The sequence below is a fragment of the Mus caroli genome, chromosome 8, assembly GCF_900094665.2.
Source record: "Mus caroli chromosome 8, CAROLI_EIJ_v1.1, whole genome shotgun sequence".
NCBI lineage: Eukaryota > Metazoa > Chordata > Mammalia > Rodentia > Muridae > Mus > Mus caroli.
The window spans coordinates 73,538,721-73,557,871 of record NC_034577.1 but is presented as its reverse complement, the minus strand read 5'-3'; the positions used below and the strand labels follow the sequence as shown (position 1 = coordinate 73,557,871).

General features: G+C 38.3%; 1 protein-coding gene across 3 annotated transcripts in view; it reads right to left on the bottom strand.

Moving 5' to 3' along the window:
• Window positions 1-394: 394 nt before the first annotated feature.
• Inpp4b (inositol polyphosphate-4-phosphatase type II B) overlaps window positions 395-19,151 on the bottom strand; it is a 748,293-nt gene continuing 729,536 nt past the window's right edge. For 2 of the 3 annotated variants that reach the window (XM_029480343.1, XM_029480345.1), the window contains exon 26: window positions 395-5,678. In XM_029480343.1, the coding sequence (XP_029336203.1) occupies window positions 5,546-5,678 (133 nt within the window). In that variant the 3' untranslated portion in view covers window positions 395-5,545. Of the gene's footprint in view, window positions 5,679-6,299; window positions 7,075-19,151 lie in introns of those variants that run through there. The other variant, XM_029480344.1, reaches the window with a different exon arrangement.

Below are 19,151 nucleotides of genomic sequence, written 5' to 3'. Positions count from 1 at the left end.
ACTGGGTTAAGTTCTATCAATCTCTCTACCTGTCATCTCTGTATCTATCTGTGTATCTATCATTTAAATTTTTAAAATAATTATTTATAATTTCCTAATGTAGGATCGTCACAGCTGCCGTTGACTCTGCTTGGAAGTTGTGCTTGATGCTACATTCAAGAAGGGTGACCATGGAAGCCCACTCTGTCAGTGAAGTGATACTAACTGGTCATCAATGGAAAGCATGTGCTGTTATTATAGTCCAGCAGAATTGAGGTCTATTCTCCTTGAAGTGTGATGTGTGCTACCTTTTTGATATTTCCATTAACATTTAAATACTGCTACATGGGTTACAATGAAAAAGAATGTATAATGGGGAGAAAAGCCAGAAACATAAAAATAAAACCATATTTATTTCAACAAAAATATACATACAGTGCACAATGAATATGATTTACACAAAATAAAATGAATGTGATATTTCCTCCAATTCTAATATAAAGTGACCTACACATGACTCATTTCCATGACATAAGGGAATACAACACATTATTGGTTTATCTAGAATATATATTTAACATAAAAAGAAATCAAGTGCCAACCTTTCAAATGAGTACTACAGGAATCTGAAAATGAATTAAATTAAAAGAAAAAATGTCCACACAGAATGCACAAAGGGTGGGGCATGCACAGATAAATGAAGGTTCTGCCCTTTGAAAACTGTGAAGGCTTTTAAACAGGAGATAGGTTCTGCTGTTGATCATGACATGACTCGTCTTAAAAATTACACAGGTATTACAGAAATATTGGCCAAATTCGCAGATCATTATAAAAGACAGAATGTTACACTATGCCCTTTGTCATCTAGGAATAATTTTAAAGATTGTAGAAATATTATGGAAAATCTATTCTTCCAGCACAGAATGGTTTATGCCTCTTTCCTTAAATATCACTTTTACTGCATTGCAGATTGTGCTAACATGCATCTATGGCACATGGCTTATAGAGAGAAACATTTATGCAAATTGTATTTACACTAATGGCCACATTCTCTGTAACTAAATTCTGAGCTTCTACTTCCTTAAGTATGTATGCCCGAGTGCAAATCAAAGTGTAGGAAAACCAATTGCATTCACCATTTTGGAGATTACCATTACCTTATATGCACCCCTTTCTCTGGTTGAGTATTGTATGGCCCTCTTAATTAGAAGCATGGTTGTATTTTGTAGTCTTAGAAATAAAATTCAAAGAGAAAATAACATGTCCCATTGCTCAGAAAAAAAAAAGAGTGCAAATTTTTGTTCCTTATCTCCATACTGACTGGCATACTGTATTTTATCAAAACCACTGGTTATTAGCTTTGTATTTTTGAAGTCAATATTTGCTATAGTTAGCATCTTTGTGTGAAAACTTCTAATTTCAAGCTGTCAGAGAAAGAAAAGATAAACGTAAGCCCCTCCTTTTTTACTTTAAAAGCTAACATGATAAATATGGAATCATAGCTTACACGGATTGGAGGTAGGTTGGATGAATATGAATTTATGTTAAAACTGTCAATAAATCATTCTAGTTCTTAAAAAATTAATTATTCTTTTCAGTCATGAACATTGTATATTTTATACAGGTTCTAACTATTAGAAATGTTTTGTGTCCAATATACTGCTCTCTACAGATGCTGATCAGAGTGTCTCAGACATATTCCTCAAATGTGTTTCAAAATTCATTTATTTCTTAAGAGATTATAAAATGTGTCCCACAGATTGGACTAAAATGTTGTGACACACCTGTCAGAATCAGATATGTATATCTATGCTTTCTTGCTATATTGCCAGAGTTTATTTAATTAAATAGGATGAGTTTCAACTGTGCTCAATTTAGTAAACATTGCATATAATGATATAATCCTGCTTTTATTTCAACAATAACATAATCATAAGCTTATGAATTTTGGGATATTATGATTAAATTAACACTTTCCTGAATTTGGTGGTGACATATTATTTATAATAAAGCTAGGATTCTAAGGACTACTTGCAGCAGATGATTAATTTAATTAATAAAACAATTTTTTAATTTTTAGTAACTGAATTATGAATAAATATAAGTATCCAGTATACTGGGTATAAGTTCCTTAAGGATGATAAAATCTACAATAAAATTATAATAATCTGATAAAAGACTGCTTTCCTTTAAAAACCATTCTAAAATTATCCTCCTTCCAGTAATTTGTTATTTTCTGGAGGAAAAAAGAATATTTGTAGTGGCATGGAGCCATACTCTGGCTGGTAAATGTTTAACAACTGGTGTTCTAAAAAAAAATATCCTAGTTTATAACATTTGGCAATTTCTGTGGTTTAAATATTCCCACTGTGGGTGATTTCAAGATACCAACATTGTGTTCCTAAATGTGAAGTCTAGTAGTTCACGGTTGCATATTATCAATAAAGAATTTGAACAATGCAGAACCACAGGGCTAACTACACTTAGAAATATGATAGATAGCAAAATCTAATAGAAAAAAGCCAGGAAGTTATAAGATTTGATTTTCATCTTTACTTTTAACAAATTCATTTCATAACATGGCTAATCATGGTCGCATGTAGCAGTTATTTTGCACAATTTCAGAAAACTCAATGACAAGCTCTCATGAATCAGCCACCTCAGGGACCCCTGGAAGAAAGTCTCCAGGCACAACATCTTTGCAGAGGGAGGGATCTGATTAGGAAAAAAATATCACATTTTTTTCTAATCATTTAATGTTTGAAAATGTGGGGGATGGAGCTGTATGACCCAGTCTGTGCTGGCTTTCAAGGAGGCACTGTCTGTCAGAAGCAATGGCTTATTGCATGCCTAGTGGCCATAGGGAGTGCTGCATGACTGGGGAGGGACTGGTTTGAAAGAATTCATCAGCTACATCACATAGTTATCATGGCCCTACTGGGTTACCAGACTGACCCAAATGTTAGCGTTTAGAAGATGTTTTAAGCAGCGTGTGCTAAAGCTCAAAGCAATATTTTAGGCAGAAAAGCAGAGGTGGAAACTCAGTGGCGTGCTGCACACAAATGTACCTCTTCTTCAATCAGATGTTTCAAAGGGACATTTAGTTGTCCTGAGAAAACACACAAACTCTAGACCTTTGGATAATAAGCATGGGTGTGCTCTCCTTTTTGGTTTTTAATACATTTCTCTGATTGCTCTGTAAATAGTTAAACCAGAATTGATAATTAATACCTGCAGTTGTTGAGAAGAAAAGCTTTTTTTTTTTTTTTTTTTTTTTTTTGAGAAAGAAAGAAAAAAACCCACTTCACTGTTTGGATATGTCATTTTCTTGATAAATTGTTTGACTCTACATGATCTCCACAGATCCACCTGCTGGTATGGTTCTTAAATGGAAGCATGTTTGAGACAGTAGGAAGGCAGCTGATAGAGCTGCATGGCTGCAGCTATGTTTAGGAAAGGGGGATTTTTAAAAGGTTTCATTTAATGTTTGGTTCCGAAATCTTGGTAATGATGTGTCATGGCTTGGTTGCCTGAGTGCATTTAGAGAAGAGCAGTCACACTTAGGAAATAGGAATTTTCTTGTTAAACTCCTCCGTGACGAGGATGTACACATGTCTGATCCCCATTGGAAATGGTGCTGCTGTCAATGAGTAAAACTTCATTACTGTGCATTATAGAGGTCAACCTTTGATATTTCTACATAAGCATTTATTGACAAAGAAAATGTATCCTGTGAAATGTCATGCAAAACTGGGAAACCCTGGTATTGGCTTTCTGGTTAATAAATACTTACCATATTTGAATCAAGATGACCTTAAATTATATAATGTGTCCTGGGCTGCATATCTCTACTTGAGATACTAAGAAAAGCTCAGGAATAGACACTCTTGGGTCACAACTCTCTCTACCTTAAACTCAGTACAGTAACAAAAATAACCACAGATCTTACCACCTTGATAAAAACAGAATAATTACAAACGTTATATTAAATGACTAAAACAGAGACTAAGTCTGAGAACACTAAGATAATTTTATATATAAATCCATTTTTTTTCTTTTTGAAGGCTATAAATAGTTTGGTAACAGCCATAGGTCATTGCCTTTAAAAAGAATGGATATTTCCACTGTGAGAAGCCTCTGAGGGTCATCTTCTGTTTTCAGTCTCTTGGAAAATTCAACATGGGACTATATGGCTACTTGAAAACCCTTTACAGGAAGGAAGCCTTTTAGGCAAATGGCTATCACGTTATACACATGAAGATAAGCAATATGGCTCTATGAATGAAATCACAGCAGAAAACTATCGATGTAAGAAGCCTCTAGCATGCTCTGGGGAGATATGAGCTTGGAGAAAAGGAAGAATAAATTTTTTTTCATATCACTTTATTCTGAATGTTAATTCAGTGATAAATTCTAATTTTTATTTGGCTCTCCTCTGTCAATATTCACACATAGTTAGCTTAGCAATCTGGAAGAAGAAAGCTGTAGGTTAGGAAGTTTAAAGAGCAAGATGGCAAGGGTGGCTGAGATGGCTATTCTACAGTCATCAAGTGCAGTGCCTTAATTCATTCACTTCTCTTGCAACGTGGTGTCCAAGGAAATGACTAACTTGGGATATTAGTAATTTTACATTTGGTGTTATTTTACTGTAAGAATTAGCTGACAGGTACTGTGTTGATTTATCACTGTTTATGGCTGCACACATGTTTTATGGTTCTTCACTTCACATATATTGACCTATGACAAAAAGCAAATTTACACACTTAAGAGGACTCCCAGGGAATATCTCATAATCTCTCTCTCTCTCTCTCTCTCTCTCTCTCTCTCTCTTATGAATTTTTCCACGTGAATTTCAAGCTGCTGGAGATTTGCATTTGGGTCATCAGCAGGCACTATCCTTAAATTTCTTTGTAACTTTAGTGCCTTAAAGTGTTTTCCCACTATACCATTAAAGGCTCTACATTGCTGTGTCTAGGTGGGTTACCCAACCCACATCATTTTTGTGAAAAGTAGTTTTTTGTTGTAGCTCATGACTCTGATCACACTTTCATCTACTAACTTAGAAAGTGGGATCACATCTGACATAGATGACAAAGATTTGTACAAACATACCTGCAAACCATGTCAGTAATCAAGGGCATGTTTTACCAGTCCCTAATTGCATTTACTATACACATATTATATAAAAGCCAGTAAGCTGGACTCTGAGGTTGTCTGCAGTCAGGACTCTAAATGGCATTCTCCAAGTCACCTCTGGCACCATAGGAACAACCTAGTTTTCTCAGGACATGTTTTATTCAAATACCCTACAAATGGAATTACACTTTCTCAACTAACCTCAACCAGTGAGGTGTGTTAACACAAAGGAGAACAGATGGACTGGACACGGAAGTGCTGGTAAGACTTCAGATCTGGGTTGCTTTCTGAGTAATGTATTGGTCTTCATGGGAGCGACACTCATGAGCGCCTCACCCTACTCATAATGATTAAAAAATAAAAATGACAGAGGTGGAGATCTTCAAAGCTCAGTGTATTTGTGTTCCTGTTTGTCTCCATGTTGGTAAAATTAGGTGTCAGCTTTTCCATAAGTGCCTTCTGGAGGTCTGTAGCACTTGGGGAAAGCCATCAGCTGTAGCATGTTGAAAGCATACCTCCTGCATTTGATATTCTTCAGTACATTCTCTATGCGGCATCCTTCTCTGGGGAAAGGGGAAAGAAGGACAACTTCATGAAACACAGAATAAATAAATATGCTTTATTTGTTCAATGCAGAGTTGCAGCAACAGTCCAAGTAAAAATAACAAAGATTCAACTCTACATTTTTTTTCCACATGTGATGATACATCTTACAAAATTAAATCCTAGGCCAGGCCCAATACCATTATTGCCTTCAGAAAGATATGATTAAGTTTCTTAACAGTTATTTGACTTTTAATAAACTCTTTAAATATAATTTGCTTCACAATACAGCTTTACTTTAACTTCATAAATATATCTGCCTTTGTATAACTTTTCCACAAATTAACTATCTGTCCCTTAAAACACATTAAAATCTACATGTAGCCCTAAGGATGCAGTTCTAGGAATAAGGCATTTAATTTATTAAGTCTGGCCCTATAGATTTTTAAAGGAAGTTCCATCCCTACTTTACCTCATTGTTTTAGCTATGCATTGCAGAGAGGAAATGGCTTTCTGAACAGCCGTTCCTCTCCAGCAGTACAAAAGTCACAGGTGCTAAAAATGGCGCATCAAGACACAAACGAGACCTTGTTAAAAAGAATAGAAAAGTAGTCTGAAAGCCAAATCAACCCAAACAAGAGTTACAAACAGGTTAATTTAATTACAAAACAGAAATAGCCATTCTTTCCATAAAGTCACTTGACAGAAGAAGGTTAAGCGCAAGGATGAGTAAGGGGTGACTAGGAACAGAGTAAGAAAGCAGACACATGTCTATCAGCCGATGACAACTAAGTTAATATTAGCACAGTGGAAAGAAAATCTGCAACCTCCGCTTCCCGGATTGTCTTGGGGGCTTAACTGCGGCACAATGTCAGACCTAATTTCTTTAATAAATGACCTGGGAAGACGATGAGGTTCAGAACTTCAAGCTTGCAGGATTCTATTCTTTGTTTTATTCCAAAGACAGTAAGTTAAAAACTTGTCTTTAGCTATTTAACAGTGGGTAAAACACTTTTCCATGAACAAAAGAGCAAAATAATCCACTTAATGCATAGTACCTTTTGCCTTTTACGTTTTAGGGAAAAACAAAAACAAAACAAAACCACAATTCAAACATTTCTAGTTTTTGTTTTTTTTTTTTTTAAGTTCTGTGAATCTGAAAATGTAGAAATCTTACAACATTGTCCCCAGAATTAAAGTCCATTGTCATTTGTAGAAAAGCAAGGAACACAACATAAAACTTATTGGTATTTGGCTAAGAGTAATGCAAGACTTAAAATAAGCCACACAACTAGCAGGTGTGAGCTGACAAGAAGCAAGGCGACAGGATAGAAGTGTCGAGAAGTTGGCTTGTTATCAGTTAGGCAGCCTGTCTCAGGATCATCGGATTCATTCAAGGCTCCCTGGGTTTGTCTGCTGTTAAACAGGGAGGAATAGAGGAGAGAAGAAAATAGAATAGCATTTGCAGAGCATCAAAGGTGATCTTAAACTCTAACAGACACACATTATCTCATGCAATACATCTGCATCAAAAGTGTTTATGCTAAGTAGCCCTGAGTGCCTTTTTTCTTTGATGATGCACTCTTTGCTTTTTGAAGGGGAAAAATATAACACAATGGTGGCTCAGAGGCTACATGCAGAAGGAAAAACTGGGTAGCCATAATGGTGCCTGTACACAAGACCACATGAATACAATTAAATGATGAAACAGCCCACATAAAATGCTCTGATAAATACAGCTTTAGGAAATGGGAGCAGGAGGACACAATACACTGGACTCAGGAAACAAGGGATGTGTCTGGCAGAGCAAACATACCTTCTCCTGGGATTGCATCTGTGCAATGTACTTACAGTTGTCAAGACATTTCTTGACATGGTTTGGTCTTTGAAAGGAATGAAACACCTGACATGCCATCATTGCCAGCCATATTACTAGTTTAGCAAATAAATCATTTGGCCTTCAGCTAATCTTATTTTAAGGGCCAATGCTATTTTTATAAACAGCTTTTCTGAAAACAGAGGCATATTGCAATTATACTTCAGAAAACCAAAGATGTCCTTTCTGAGATCATGTATGCCACATGTAAGAATGACAGTATGCTCTACAACAGTTATTACTATGACAAATCTAAAATTCATAGTCTAACCCTCAGTGACAGTCACTGGGAAGGAGGAGTTCCATTTCTGTTAGCTTCTCCTGTACTTGGTCAGTTGTGGGTTGTTATGCTATGCAGCTGGATTACTTCTGTATAGGCTCCTTTCTAAGAATGTGCATTCCCTGAACACTTTGTATACTGATTTTTGACCAGGTTCTGACTACACCAGCAGTCACATTTGGACAAATTGTCATCTCACAGAACACTGGGAGTTAGTTTAAAATATTGGATCAATGGCACTGTGGTGCAGATTGGTCTCCCTGTTCGTTAAGACCTAAGCATTGTAACCAGTGACAAACCTGATGAACTACAAAACATAACTTATTGAACCAAATGAAGGTAAGTTTGGAATGGCAAAATTTCTATAATTATTTATAATACAAATAATTATATTACCTGTTCCACTTTCTCCTAAATGTCTAGTGAACTGGATTTTTTTGTGTTGTGTTGTGTTGTTGTTGTTTTAACTTTTAAAATAAATTTTGTTTATTCTGAATGTATATATGTATATGTATATGTATATGTATATATGTATATGTATATGTATATATGTATATATGTATATGTATATCATGTGCATATCTGTTGACTGTGGATACCAGAAAAAAAAAAAAAGAAGTTGGATCTCCTAGGAACTGGAGTTATAGAGTAATAGTAAGCTACCATGGGGGTTCTGGGAAATGAATCCGGGTCCTCTGGGAGAGCAATCCAAACTCTTAGGCCTGATTTCATTTTTTAAATATTTGTCTTTTTATGTGCATTTGCTTGCATCTATGTATGATTTGGAGGCAAACCTGGTGCTCGTGGCTAACTGAACCAAACTGTAGTTACAGATGTCTGTAAGGCACCTTCCTGCAAGAGCAACAAGTGCTTTTTTATAGATTAATATGTTTAAATTTGAAACTGAACTGTAATTATATTATTTATCCCTTTGATGTCCTCCAGCCAACCCATCCCATGTAACTTCCCCTTACTCTTTCTTAAGTTTATGGTATCTATTACTTTAATGGTTTTTATACACACATTGTATATGTATCTATACCTAAATTATTTAAAGATAATATGGTTAACCTATATAATGGTAGGGAAATCTCATAGATTCTCAGCCCCAGAAGAACTACAAGCAAGTAAGGTATTCTGAGAACGGCAGGAACAGTCTTTCTCAGGGAAGAACACACCAAATGGATCTACTGTGGATGGTCAGCACTGAAGTCATACACATACAGCAGGTACTCTAAACTGCTATGTTGTTGTGATCTGAACCAATCCAAGGCTTTCTCAGAGGCCCTGATGAGAGGACAAAAACAAACCATTCATGTGTCCTTGCTCAGGAGCAGATTTGGCAAGGCCAGTCTGGAGCTGAAGCTGGAGTCTCAGAGATGTTAAAGATTCTCTTGGGAACTTGGCTTTTTTCCTAAAGAAACTGCAGTTATCAGTCCTGAGTCCACCATGTTTATGTTTGTAATGCTCTGGAAATACCCAGTGTTCCCTTTGTGCAAACTTGCTTGATAAGCCTCCTGTTGACTTTGTCCTATTGTATACGACATTTTGCTAATTCTGTCACATTTCCTCCCTGGAAATAGGATATAAGATGCTGTACTTCTAAATAAATTTGCTTGGTATAAGAAAGCTTGAGCAATCGCTTCTTGGCCTTTTGGCTAAGATCAAGTTAAAGCTTGAGGAAGTCTCCCCAGACCCAAACTTCATCTTCTTTATCACCATATCTCCTTATCTTCTGTCTCCTGGTTCTTTCTCTTAGGAGAATAACCTGTTGGTCCAGCTCAAAATGTCAACCAGGGACACATGAGTTCAGAAGAATGAGTGCAGCCATAACATGGGTCTCCTAAGACCACCAGGAAACACAGATACTTACATTAAAATTCATAACAGTGACAAAATTGCAGTTATAAAGTATCAACAAACTTTAAAAAGTTTGGGGGTTACCATAACAGAGGAAGTGTATTAAGGGGTTGAGGCAATAGGAAGGTCGAGAATGGTTGCTTCCCATGTTTCCTTTGCTTCTGCATTCTCTCTCCTTGTTTGCAATGTTGTTACTAAAGCACTTAGAGATTCCCTTTCATTCTAAAACTCTGCACGTGGTTCCCTGAAGAAGGCCATATAAGTTTAAAGACATTGGGATGTGTAGGTAAATGTTTAAAGACTGGCCTCAAGTGAGAACCATCTCATGGGCAAGAACCAATCCCAGACATTATTAATGGTACTACGTTATTCTTGCAGACAGGAGCCTAGTACAACTATTCTGGGTGGCTGTACCCAGCAACCTACGGGTAGATGCAGCTGATCCACTGCCGAACATGGGATGGAACTACTCCAGCAATCTTGTGGAAGTGTTTGGGAAGGACTGAGGAACATGGAGGAGACAGGGACTCCACATAAAGGCCAACATAGTCATCTAACCTGGACTGTTGGGGGCTCCCTGACATTGAGCCACCAACCAGACCTAGCCCCATTACACACACACACATATGTAGCAGATGTACAGCTTGGTCTTCATGTGGGTTTTCCAACAACTGGAGTCAGGCTGTCCCTAAAGCTGTTGCCTGTCTGTGGAATATTTTCCCCTGACTGGGGTGCCTTGTCTGGCATCATGGGAAAGGATGTGTCTGGTCCTGCAGTGACTTGATCTGCCAGGGTAGGGTGATACTCAGGGAAGGGGCTCCCCATCTTCAGAGAAGAAGAAGGGGAATAGGGAGAAGGGGTGTTGTTGGGGGTGATATTGGGATGTAAAGTGAATAAATGAATGAATGAATTAATTAATTTAAAAAGATAGACTATCACCTACAAAGATCACATGTATTAATGAATTGGCAAGGTAGAATTTGATTAGAGATTGTTTTGATTCACAGCACAAATTTGATTCAATTATAATTCTAGAGTCCTGTAAACCTGCTCAGTCTACTCTGAAACAGACAGCCAGACAAGAGATTAAAAACATTAAAATTAAGAGAGAGAGAGAGGGAGGCAAGAAGAGAGAGAGAGGTGGAGAGGGAGGAGAGAGAGAGAGAAGAAAGGAAGGAGCTAAAGGGAGGGAAAGAAGGAGTGAGAGAGGGAGAGAGGGAAGAGAGAGATAGAGAGAAGAAGGAGGAAGAGGAGGCAGAAAAGGAGGAGGAGGGGGAGGGAGAGAGAAAGAGAGAGAGAGAGAGAGAGAGAGAGAGAGAGAGAGAGAGAGAGAGAGAGAGAGAGAGAGAGAGATTGGATAAAATGTAAAAGGCCCAGAAGATGAGAAAGAAAGCGGGTCAGTTCTTAAATTTCTTTCCCTTCATGATGCTTCAGAGGAGGAGACTGTTTTTCATTTGGATCATACAGTTTTAAAACCACCTGGAATTTCTCTGTCTCATTTAGCTTAACCAAGTTGCTTCCTCTTCTATCATAAAGGATGATTAGATCTGTTAATGCTGTCCACCTTTCATTTGTGGGAGCAGGAGGAGCCTGAGCCCCCTGATATTTTGGACAGAAAAAGCGTGCCATTCACTACAACCGAGGATTTTACTGAAGAGAGAAGTAGGAGGAGATCGGGAGTGGCCCACTCAGCAGCAGAGCCTCAGGTTCCTTGGCAATGTGGCCCACCCCTGGTTCCCTGGAGACCTGTCTCTTAGGTCTGACTAGTGAGGAGCAGCAGGTCCCCAACTGAGAGGGTGTGGCAAAACCACCTGAGAGGGAAAGGCAGAGACAAGTTAGACTCCTCCATAATGACAAAATGTCTAGAACATTTCCCCCTTGCAAGTATATTTGCAGTCACACCCCCCCTCACCGCACCCCCCACCCACCCACCCACCCCCAGCATCTGGTTTTCCCGGGTCAGGTTGTATGCCTTGGGCTAAAAAGCACTGTTACTGAAGCAGAGCAGCCTCTGGTGCCCAGTTGTCTTGTGCTGTTTATGTCAGAGCGGAGAAGCTGACGCTGAAGTATGAGATTTGACCTTCCCACTTCAGATTCAAGCATGGTTTTTCTCTGTATGTCCGAACTCCCTTTCCTGGGTCAGACCGTCCCTCTGACAGGGAAAAGAAGAAACAACCTAACAGATCAATACAAAAATAGAAGCTGGACCTGAGCTGGTAACGTTCCTTAAGGAGACTTGAAAATGTAATTCTTTCTCTTTCCCTACTTCCATCTTCATTTCTTAAAAAACAAAACAAACTCCCCCCAAAATACCAAACAAACAGAGAGCAAACCCCACTGCCCCTCACAACTACCTCTGTATTCAGCTTCCTTGAGCTAAAAGGATGTTGTGTCCGGATTTTAATGTTTTGCTATAATTTTAATTGTTTTGCATGATAGATAACACATATACTAAAAAAAAAAAAAAAAAAAAAAAAAAAAAGCTAGGCAGTAAAAGCCATAAAGCTGTTGCCAGGGAAAAAACATACAGGTGAGCTTTGCTGGGTCTTCATTTCCTTAAGACACATTTGCCCCAATAAGGCGTTCCAAGCCAATTTTATATATAAACAGAGACTGGGGAGGGATCTGTAAAGTCATGTGGTATTAAATAATAAAAACTGCTACAAAGATAAAAGATACAAACTAGTTCAATAAATAAAGATTTATTTATAAAGATAGATATGTTTATAGAATAGAAAACTAAAAGACTTTTAAAGTTACAAATGCCCTAATATGGTCTATAGGCATATAGAGGCTAAGATTTAAAGATAATGCATATGATACGAAATTTGTAAGATCTAAGATTAACAGTTACAAAGTCCGGCATGGTGGCGCACGCCTTTAATCCCAGCACTCGGGAGGCAGAGGCAGGCAGATTTCTGAGTTCGGGGCCAGCCTGGTCTACAAAGTGAGTTCCAGGACAGCCAGGGCTACAGAGAAACCCTGTCTCGAAAAACAAAAAACAAGAAACAAAACAACAACAACAACAAAAATAAAACAGTTACAAAAAATGGCTATAATGAATGTAAAATCAAGGTTTATTTTAAAATAACTAGCTATTAAAATATTACACAAGGGGTCTGCATTCCTAGAGGAGGAACAACAATATGAACTAACCAGTACCCGCAGAGCTGTGTCTCTAGCTGCATATGTAGCAGAGGATGGCCTAGTCGGCCATCAATGGGAGGAGAGGCCCTTGGTATTACAAAGATCATATGCCCCAGTACAGGGGAATGCCAAGGCCGGGAAGTGGGAATGGGTGGGTTGGAAAGCAGGATGGGGGAAGGGTATAGGGGGCTTTGGGGATAACATTTGAAATGTAAATAAAGAAAATATCTAATAAAAATGCCTTAAAATATTACCAAATAGTTAAATATATCAGACTGGTGTATGACCTTATGGGTTTTTCTCATGTGAGGTTCTTCACTACTCTTTAGCCAGACTGGGATATGGTCAACCATTCCTGCTTGTTTGTCACTGGTGGGTCAGTACAGGTACAACCTTCTGTCTGGTTGACAAGTATAGCCTATGGCTTTGGAATCCAGGAGAAGTCTAAAGTACAGTTTCTCAGACATGGTCAATTTATTTAATCACTTGCGTTTTCTAGTTTCTCATGATCCAGGTTGCCCCATTCGATTGATGATTCACAGAATGCAGTGAGAATCTGGTACCCTGCTTACAGGATGATGTCCCCCCTGGGGACATGCTTCATGATTCAAAAGAACTCTGTGCCTCTAAGAAGGTGAACTGAAGTGCTGGTTGACTAGTCCTGGAGGCACCCACCAGGTCTGAATGAAGATAACGTCTAAGGATCGCCTCACTGGATACATCCTCTTATAATGTCTCCAGGAGAGTAGGGAAGGAGGCTCAACTGGATCTTTGGCTGGGATTCCCAGCCCTGAGTAGTGTGATTGTCTAAGAGACTTTTGCGGGGTAGGGGAAGAACTACTATAATATAGAAATCCTTTTACATTTGGACTCATGTCTGATGTTCCTCTATTTCAGAAAATGTTCCTCTATTTCAGAAAATGAGAGACACTTCTAAATTACCTTATCAATGGTTCCTTTACCAATTATGTAAATTCCCCTTCTAAGCTACTCCAAAATTTCTTGGACAGGTTATGGAAATATAAACCTTCTTTTCATCCTTCAACATCAACTCAGGGTTATGGCTGAGATACTTAGGCTAACAATCCATTTGATTTCAGTAGGAGCTATCTGTGAGTTCAGAGAACTTATGAGTCTTTTAAACACTCAACCACCAAAATTCATCTGGCCTCAAGAAGTAAACAAGGGGAGTTATTGAGACCTAGACCAATCCCAGGCTTTCTGAAAAGCCCCGATGAAAGGACAAAAAGAACCAATCCTTTGTCCTTGCTCAGGAGACTGGGCAAGGCCACTCTAGAACTACAGGTAGAGCTTCACAGCAGGTAAGGTTTGTCCTGGGATCTTGGCTTTTCTCTTTAAAGAGACTGGAGTTATCAGACCCAAGGTGGTTGTGCACTCAGTTTGTAATGCCTGTGCTCATTTTGTGCAACTTTGCTGGATAAGCCTCCTGCTGACTTTGTCCCATTGTATGAGAGATTCTTTGAACTCTGTCCCCCCACACACCACCCGGAAATCATATGTAAAATGTTGTATTTCTTAATAAGTTTGGTTGGCATCAGACAGAACTTGAACAAGACCTCCTGACCCTATGCTGCATCTTCTTTGTGTCCTATCTTCTTATCTTCTGACTTCCTGGTCCTCTCTCTCAGAACCCTGTCACTAAAAAAATGATGCAACTTATCCAGGTCATAATCTCTCTAGCCCCAAGGTACAGTCAGTTTTAAAGTATCAATACCTTTTAATTGTCTGTGATAAGGCATCTTGTGCTGTATTATTTATTTTTGGCTTTGAATTACTTACATTGTTGGTAAATCCCAGAGAACATTTTCTTCACTCATTAAATTATTATCATGGGCCAGTCACTGCTTCAGAAAAGGAATAAAACAGTGGATAATGAAATTTCTGCTTTGATGAAGTTTCCACTTGAGTAAGTCAAAGGAAAATGATAACATCTGGCCCAAAGCACCGTGTGATAAAGTATCAGAGAAAGAGCAGAATGTGTGAGCCTAAGTGAGATTAGGAAAGTGTTCCTGGAAATCTCATGACAGAAGGTGGAGGAAGGAATCTTGTAACTTTTCTGTTCAGGGGAAGCATCACCCACAAACTTCCTGGTATACTGATACTAGTTGTTTTGGATTGGATACAAACAGGAACAAGAGAGTACCAGGACAACCCTGTTTGGATTGGCTGTATCTAAAGGCAGAAAAAGAGAGGTGGTCCAAGAAGGAGTGAATGAACAGATAAATGGAAATGAAGATGCCACAGTTATATACTCCACTCCCACATCGTACTATGACAGCAGCCACTTACAACAGCAGCTTGAGATTTTTCTACCCATATTCCATCAGAGCAATCAGCTAAGGAGCACATATGCAATGGTGCTTTTAGAGTTTGAACACTTATACAAGATCTGTTCTTTCATGGATCATTTGAGTGTTCTTGGGAAAAGTAGTCAAAACAATATGTTTCAATTTCCTTGCCCCTAAATGGAGGCAACCAATTGCATAGAACTGCTGTGAATTAACATGTGTACATCAATGTGAGAAGATAGGAAGCATATCACAGACATACAATAATAGTTGTTATGATCATATCAGTAAATATATGCAGTGTGGTATATAGTTCAATGTTTTTTTTTCTAGGAGTGACACATACCCAAAAGGGCTGAAAGCCAGTAGATCTCGAAGTGGGTGTATCCATAGTGTTTTACCATGGACCAGAGGCCCAGTGAGAGCTGTCATATTTTACTAGGACACCTATACAAAATATTTATGTGTGTAGTAACACAGTGCCCAGGCAAACAACAGCCATAACTATTCAAATTGGATCACATAGTGTCACATAGCAATGGGTCAAATATTGACAGGTTTAGGGTCTGTGCAAAAAGAACAGTTGAAAATAACTGATCTTCCCCAAATTATGGGGCAATTCTAGGAACTCAGAAATGGTCCCTCAAGGAACTGTATCCTATCCACATTCACCATGTATGGGGCTCAGTCAGAGACTGTTTGCAGAAAGGTGGGGCAAAGGGACAAGGAGCCTGAAGGCTCTAAGATCCTGTTTGATTTTCAGATGTATAAAGAGAAGCCCTGAAATAACACTTGATCTTTCTAATCCTAGCCATTTTCACCTCTGGGTTGCATATATCTTATCAAATAATATTATTCCATGGCAAACTTTTCATACACACATAAATTTTAGAGTTCTTGAAGACATTAAGTAACATGACACATGAAAGATTCTAAGTATAGTACCAGGCATAATCTAAGGCTGACTAAATGGTAGCTCTTGTTATTGTAATTAGTATAAATACCATCCTCACATTGTGTACTCTTGACTTGTCCAATTTTAATGTGAAGGCAATCTTTGCAACTTTGTTGACATTATGCTTCTTCAATATTTCCTTAAAAGAATAGTGATCTATTGCAGTTATCTCCCTTCCACCCTCCCTCCCTTCCTTCCTTTTCTCCTTTTCCTCCTTCTCACCACCACCACCTTCTTTTCTTCTTTTCTTCTTCTTCTTCTTCTTCTTCTTCTTCTTCTTCTTCTTCTTCTTCTTCTTCTTCTTCTTCTTCTTCTTCTTCTTCTTCTTCTTCTTCTCTCTTTTCTCCTTCTCCTTCTCCTTCTCTCTCCTTCTCCTTCTCCTCCTCTTCCTCCTCCTCCTCCATCATCATCATCATCATCATCATCTATCCATCATCTAGCTACCTATCTATCCATTTATTACAGGGCACATGCTCCATGCTGATTTCAAATTCAGATTCAAATACTAGCTACAATTTATATATGTGTAATGCAGAAGTACCCTCTTTCCAAGTGGGCTGATCCTATAAATAGGCACTACTTAAGGAATAGAGCACTCAGACTGATAGAAAAAGAGAAAAACTAAGGGCAAGAAAATGTTTTAAAATGATGGTGCTCACTCCAAGTTCAGAGTGCTAATTTCAATCTGATTGCACTTTTATCCCTGCCACTCAAAGAACACATGTCCTATTTTATTGTCTGGATGCTGTATGTGTTTTCCATGTCAACATTAGTAAGTCAAAGAATTTTGGTTTTGGAAGGGCAATTTTAGAATCAAATTAATTTGTTGCTTATTAACTTCTATCTCTGGAGATTAGAGTAATGCATTAAACTTGCCTCCCATATAATCAGCACATAATGCAGTTAGAAATCGAAACAGCCTGGAAACGAAGCTGCTTAATGTGTGAAGCTAGTGATGTGTCCAGAGCTGACAGGTGGGCTTGGGACTGCCCCCTTTACTCCTGCCAAGATCAGCAGAGACATTTCTTCAACCAGTGGACTTCTAAGGACTCTGACTGTGAGGAATGTAAAGGATGCTCTCAGTAATACGATTAGCAATTGCTTCACCGGGAGATTATGAGAAGTAATTGGTGACCACCTTTCAAGACACCCTGACAATTCAGTGTCATCAGCGTTAGTTAGCAGTGACTGTGAATCACCATGAAAGCAAATCTCAGTGGAGTTCCCAGCAGAAATGCAACATCATCAGACATGTAAGGGAAGTTACTGAATATGAAGGATAAAAATTGATGTTCTAATACCCATCAAAAAAATCACTTAGAATAGGAACGAGTAAGACATGTTTCATTTTTAAACACATTGCTACCTATAAGCATAGGGGATTCCTCAAACAAAACCCAGTATTCATGGCTTTATAATAGTTGCTTGTTTTCAGTTATTGACAATGCTGCATGCAGAGTCTTCAGTCACTCACCACAGGCAAGCTCGAAACCATTCAGAATTCTGCACTGAAAATTAGGGCACCTAGCTTGCCCAGTGGAGACAACTGTTCATTAATAGTCTTGTTACCTGATATTTTATGTATATCACTGCTATAGCACTTCTAGCTCCTCAAAGGAAAATCAGAAATTAAAACTGATTGGAAAAAAAAAGCAACTTTTCTTCTGGCCAGTAACCTGAGACCATTTTGCATTTAATCTCTTGCTTTAAGTTTGGAGTTATGGAAATACCATCTTGCCTTATGATCCATTCTTTGAAAGCCAATATCTTAAAGAGCTTTATTTGACTCAATACTCACTTATACATCAATTTTTATAGAGAGCCATATTTAAGTCCTCCAAGATTTTGAATTACATTAGAGTTCAAATTGTCATACCAGTATTAAATGAATGCGGTGCATGCTGCTGCCCATGAGAGCTTTGGAAATGCTCTAAGCAATCAGAGTACTGAATATTCTCACCTTAAAAGAAATCTTTATATTGAATCAAAACACTTAATACTGGAGGAGGTAAAGCTTTCTCTTGTTTTCTATACAACATGTAAAAAGAAGGGTTTTTTTTTTTGGAATATAATTTATCTGGTCCATGTCTTCCTTATGTTATAGTCTAAGGTACAGAGATGTTTGTTATTCTCTTTTAATTTTTTCAAGTTAGCTCAAGATCTATGAGACAACATTACTCTGCATGGACCCAGTGAGTTTGCTAGGCCTGCACCTTCACCACACACATAGATACACTTGGAGACAAATGGCCTTCCCAGCTGTTAAACCTCTGAGTTTCCCACAGAACCATATAACAGCTGTGCACATATTTAAATTAACATGCAAATTTCATAAATACTATTAATGATGGAGTTTTTTCTATTGGTCTAGAGGTAAGAACAGGCTCTGTGGCTGGTTTCAGGGACATCAGACATATTTAAAATGTCTTCTAATTAATTCCAGTCTTGAGTTTAGAACATGGTATTAGCATATGAATTCTAAAAACAGTCCTGTTCTAGGGTTGGAGAGATGACTCAGTGCTTAAGAGCACTTATGGCAGAAGACCTGAGTCTGATTATCAGCACCCATATTAGGTGGCTCAAAACCACCTGCAGTTCCAAGTCTAGGAGATCCATTATTCTATTTTAACCTCTGTGTGTGTGTGTGTGTGTGTGTGTGTGTGTGTGTGCTTATGTGTGTGTGTATGTGTGCATGCATGTATATGTGTGTGTGTGTGCATGTGAATGTGCATGTGTGTGTTTGTGCAGGTACATGCATAGATGACTTCACAAAAATGAATAAATGTAAACATATTTTATTCAGAGAAAGTCACTTGGAAGCTATGTCACTGTCACAGAAGTCCAGGCCATGTGTTGCTTCTGTTATAATAATAAGCATAGACAAATTTGATTCCAAAGAGTGGATAAGCTTGGGCTATTACCTAAAGCCCTCAGAGAACATGTAAATTTTGTTCAAGGGGCACTGCATAGGTTCCTGGGCATGAACTTCTGTGGAGAGGATTGTTGTACGTGTGAGGACACCAGTGTCAACAGCCCAGGAAAATGTAAGTGGGCTTAGAACCTTTT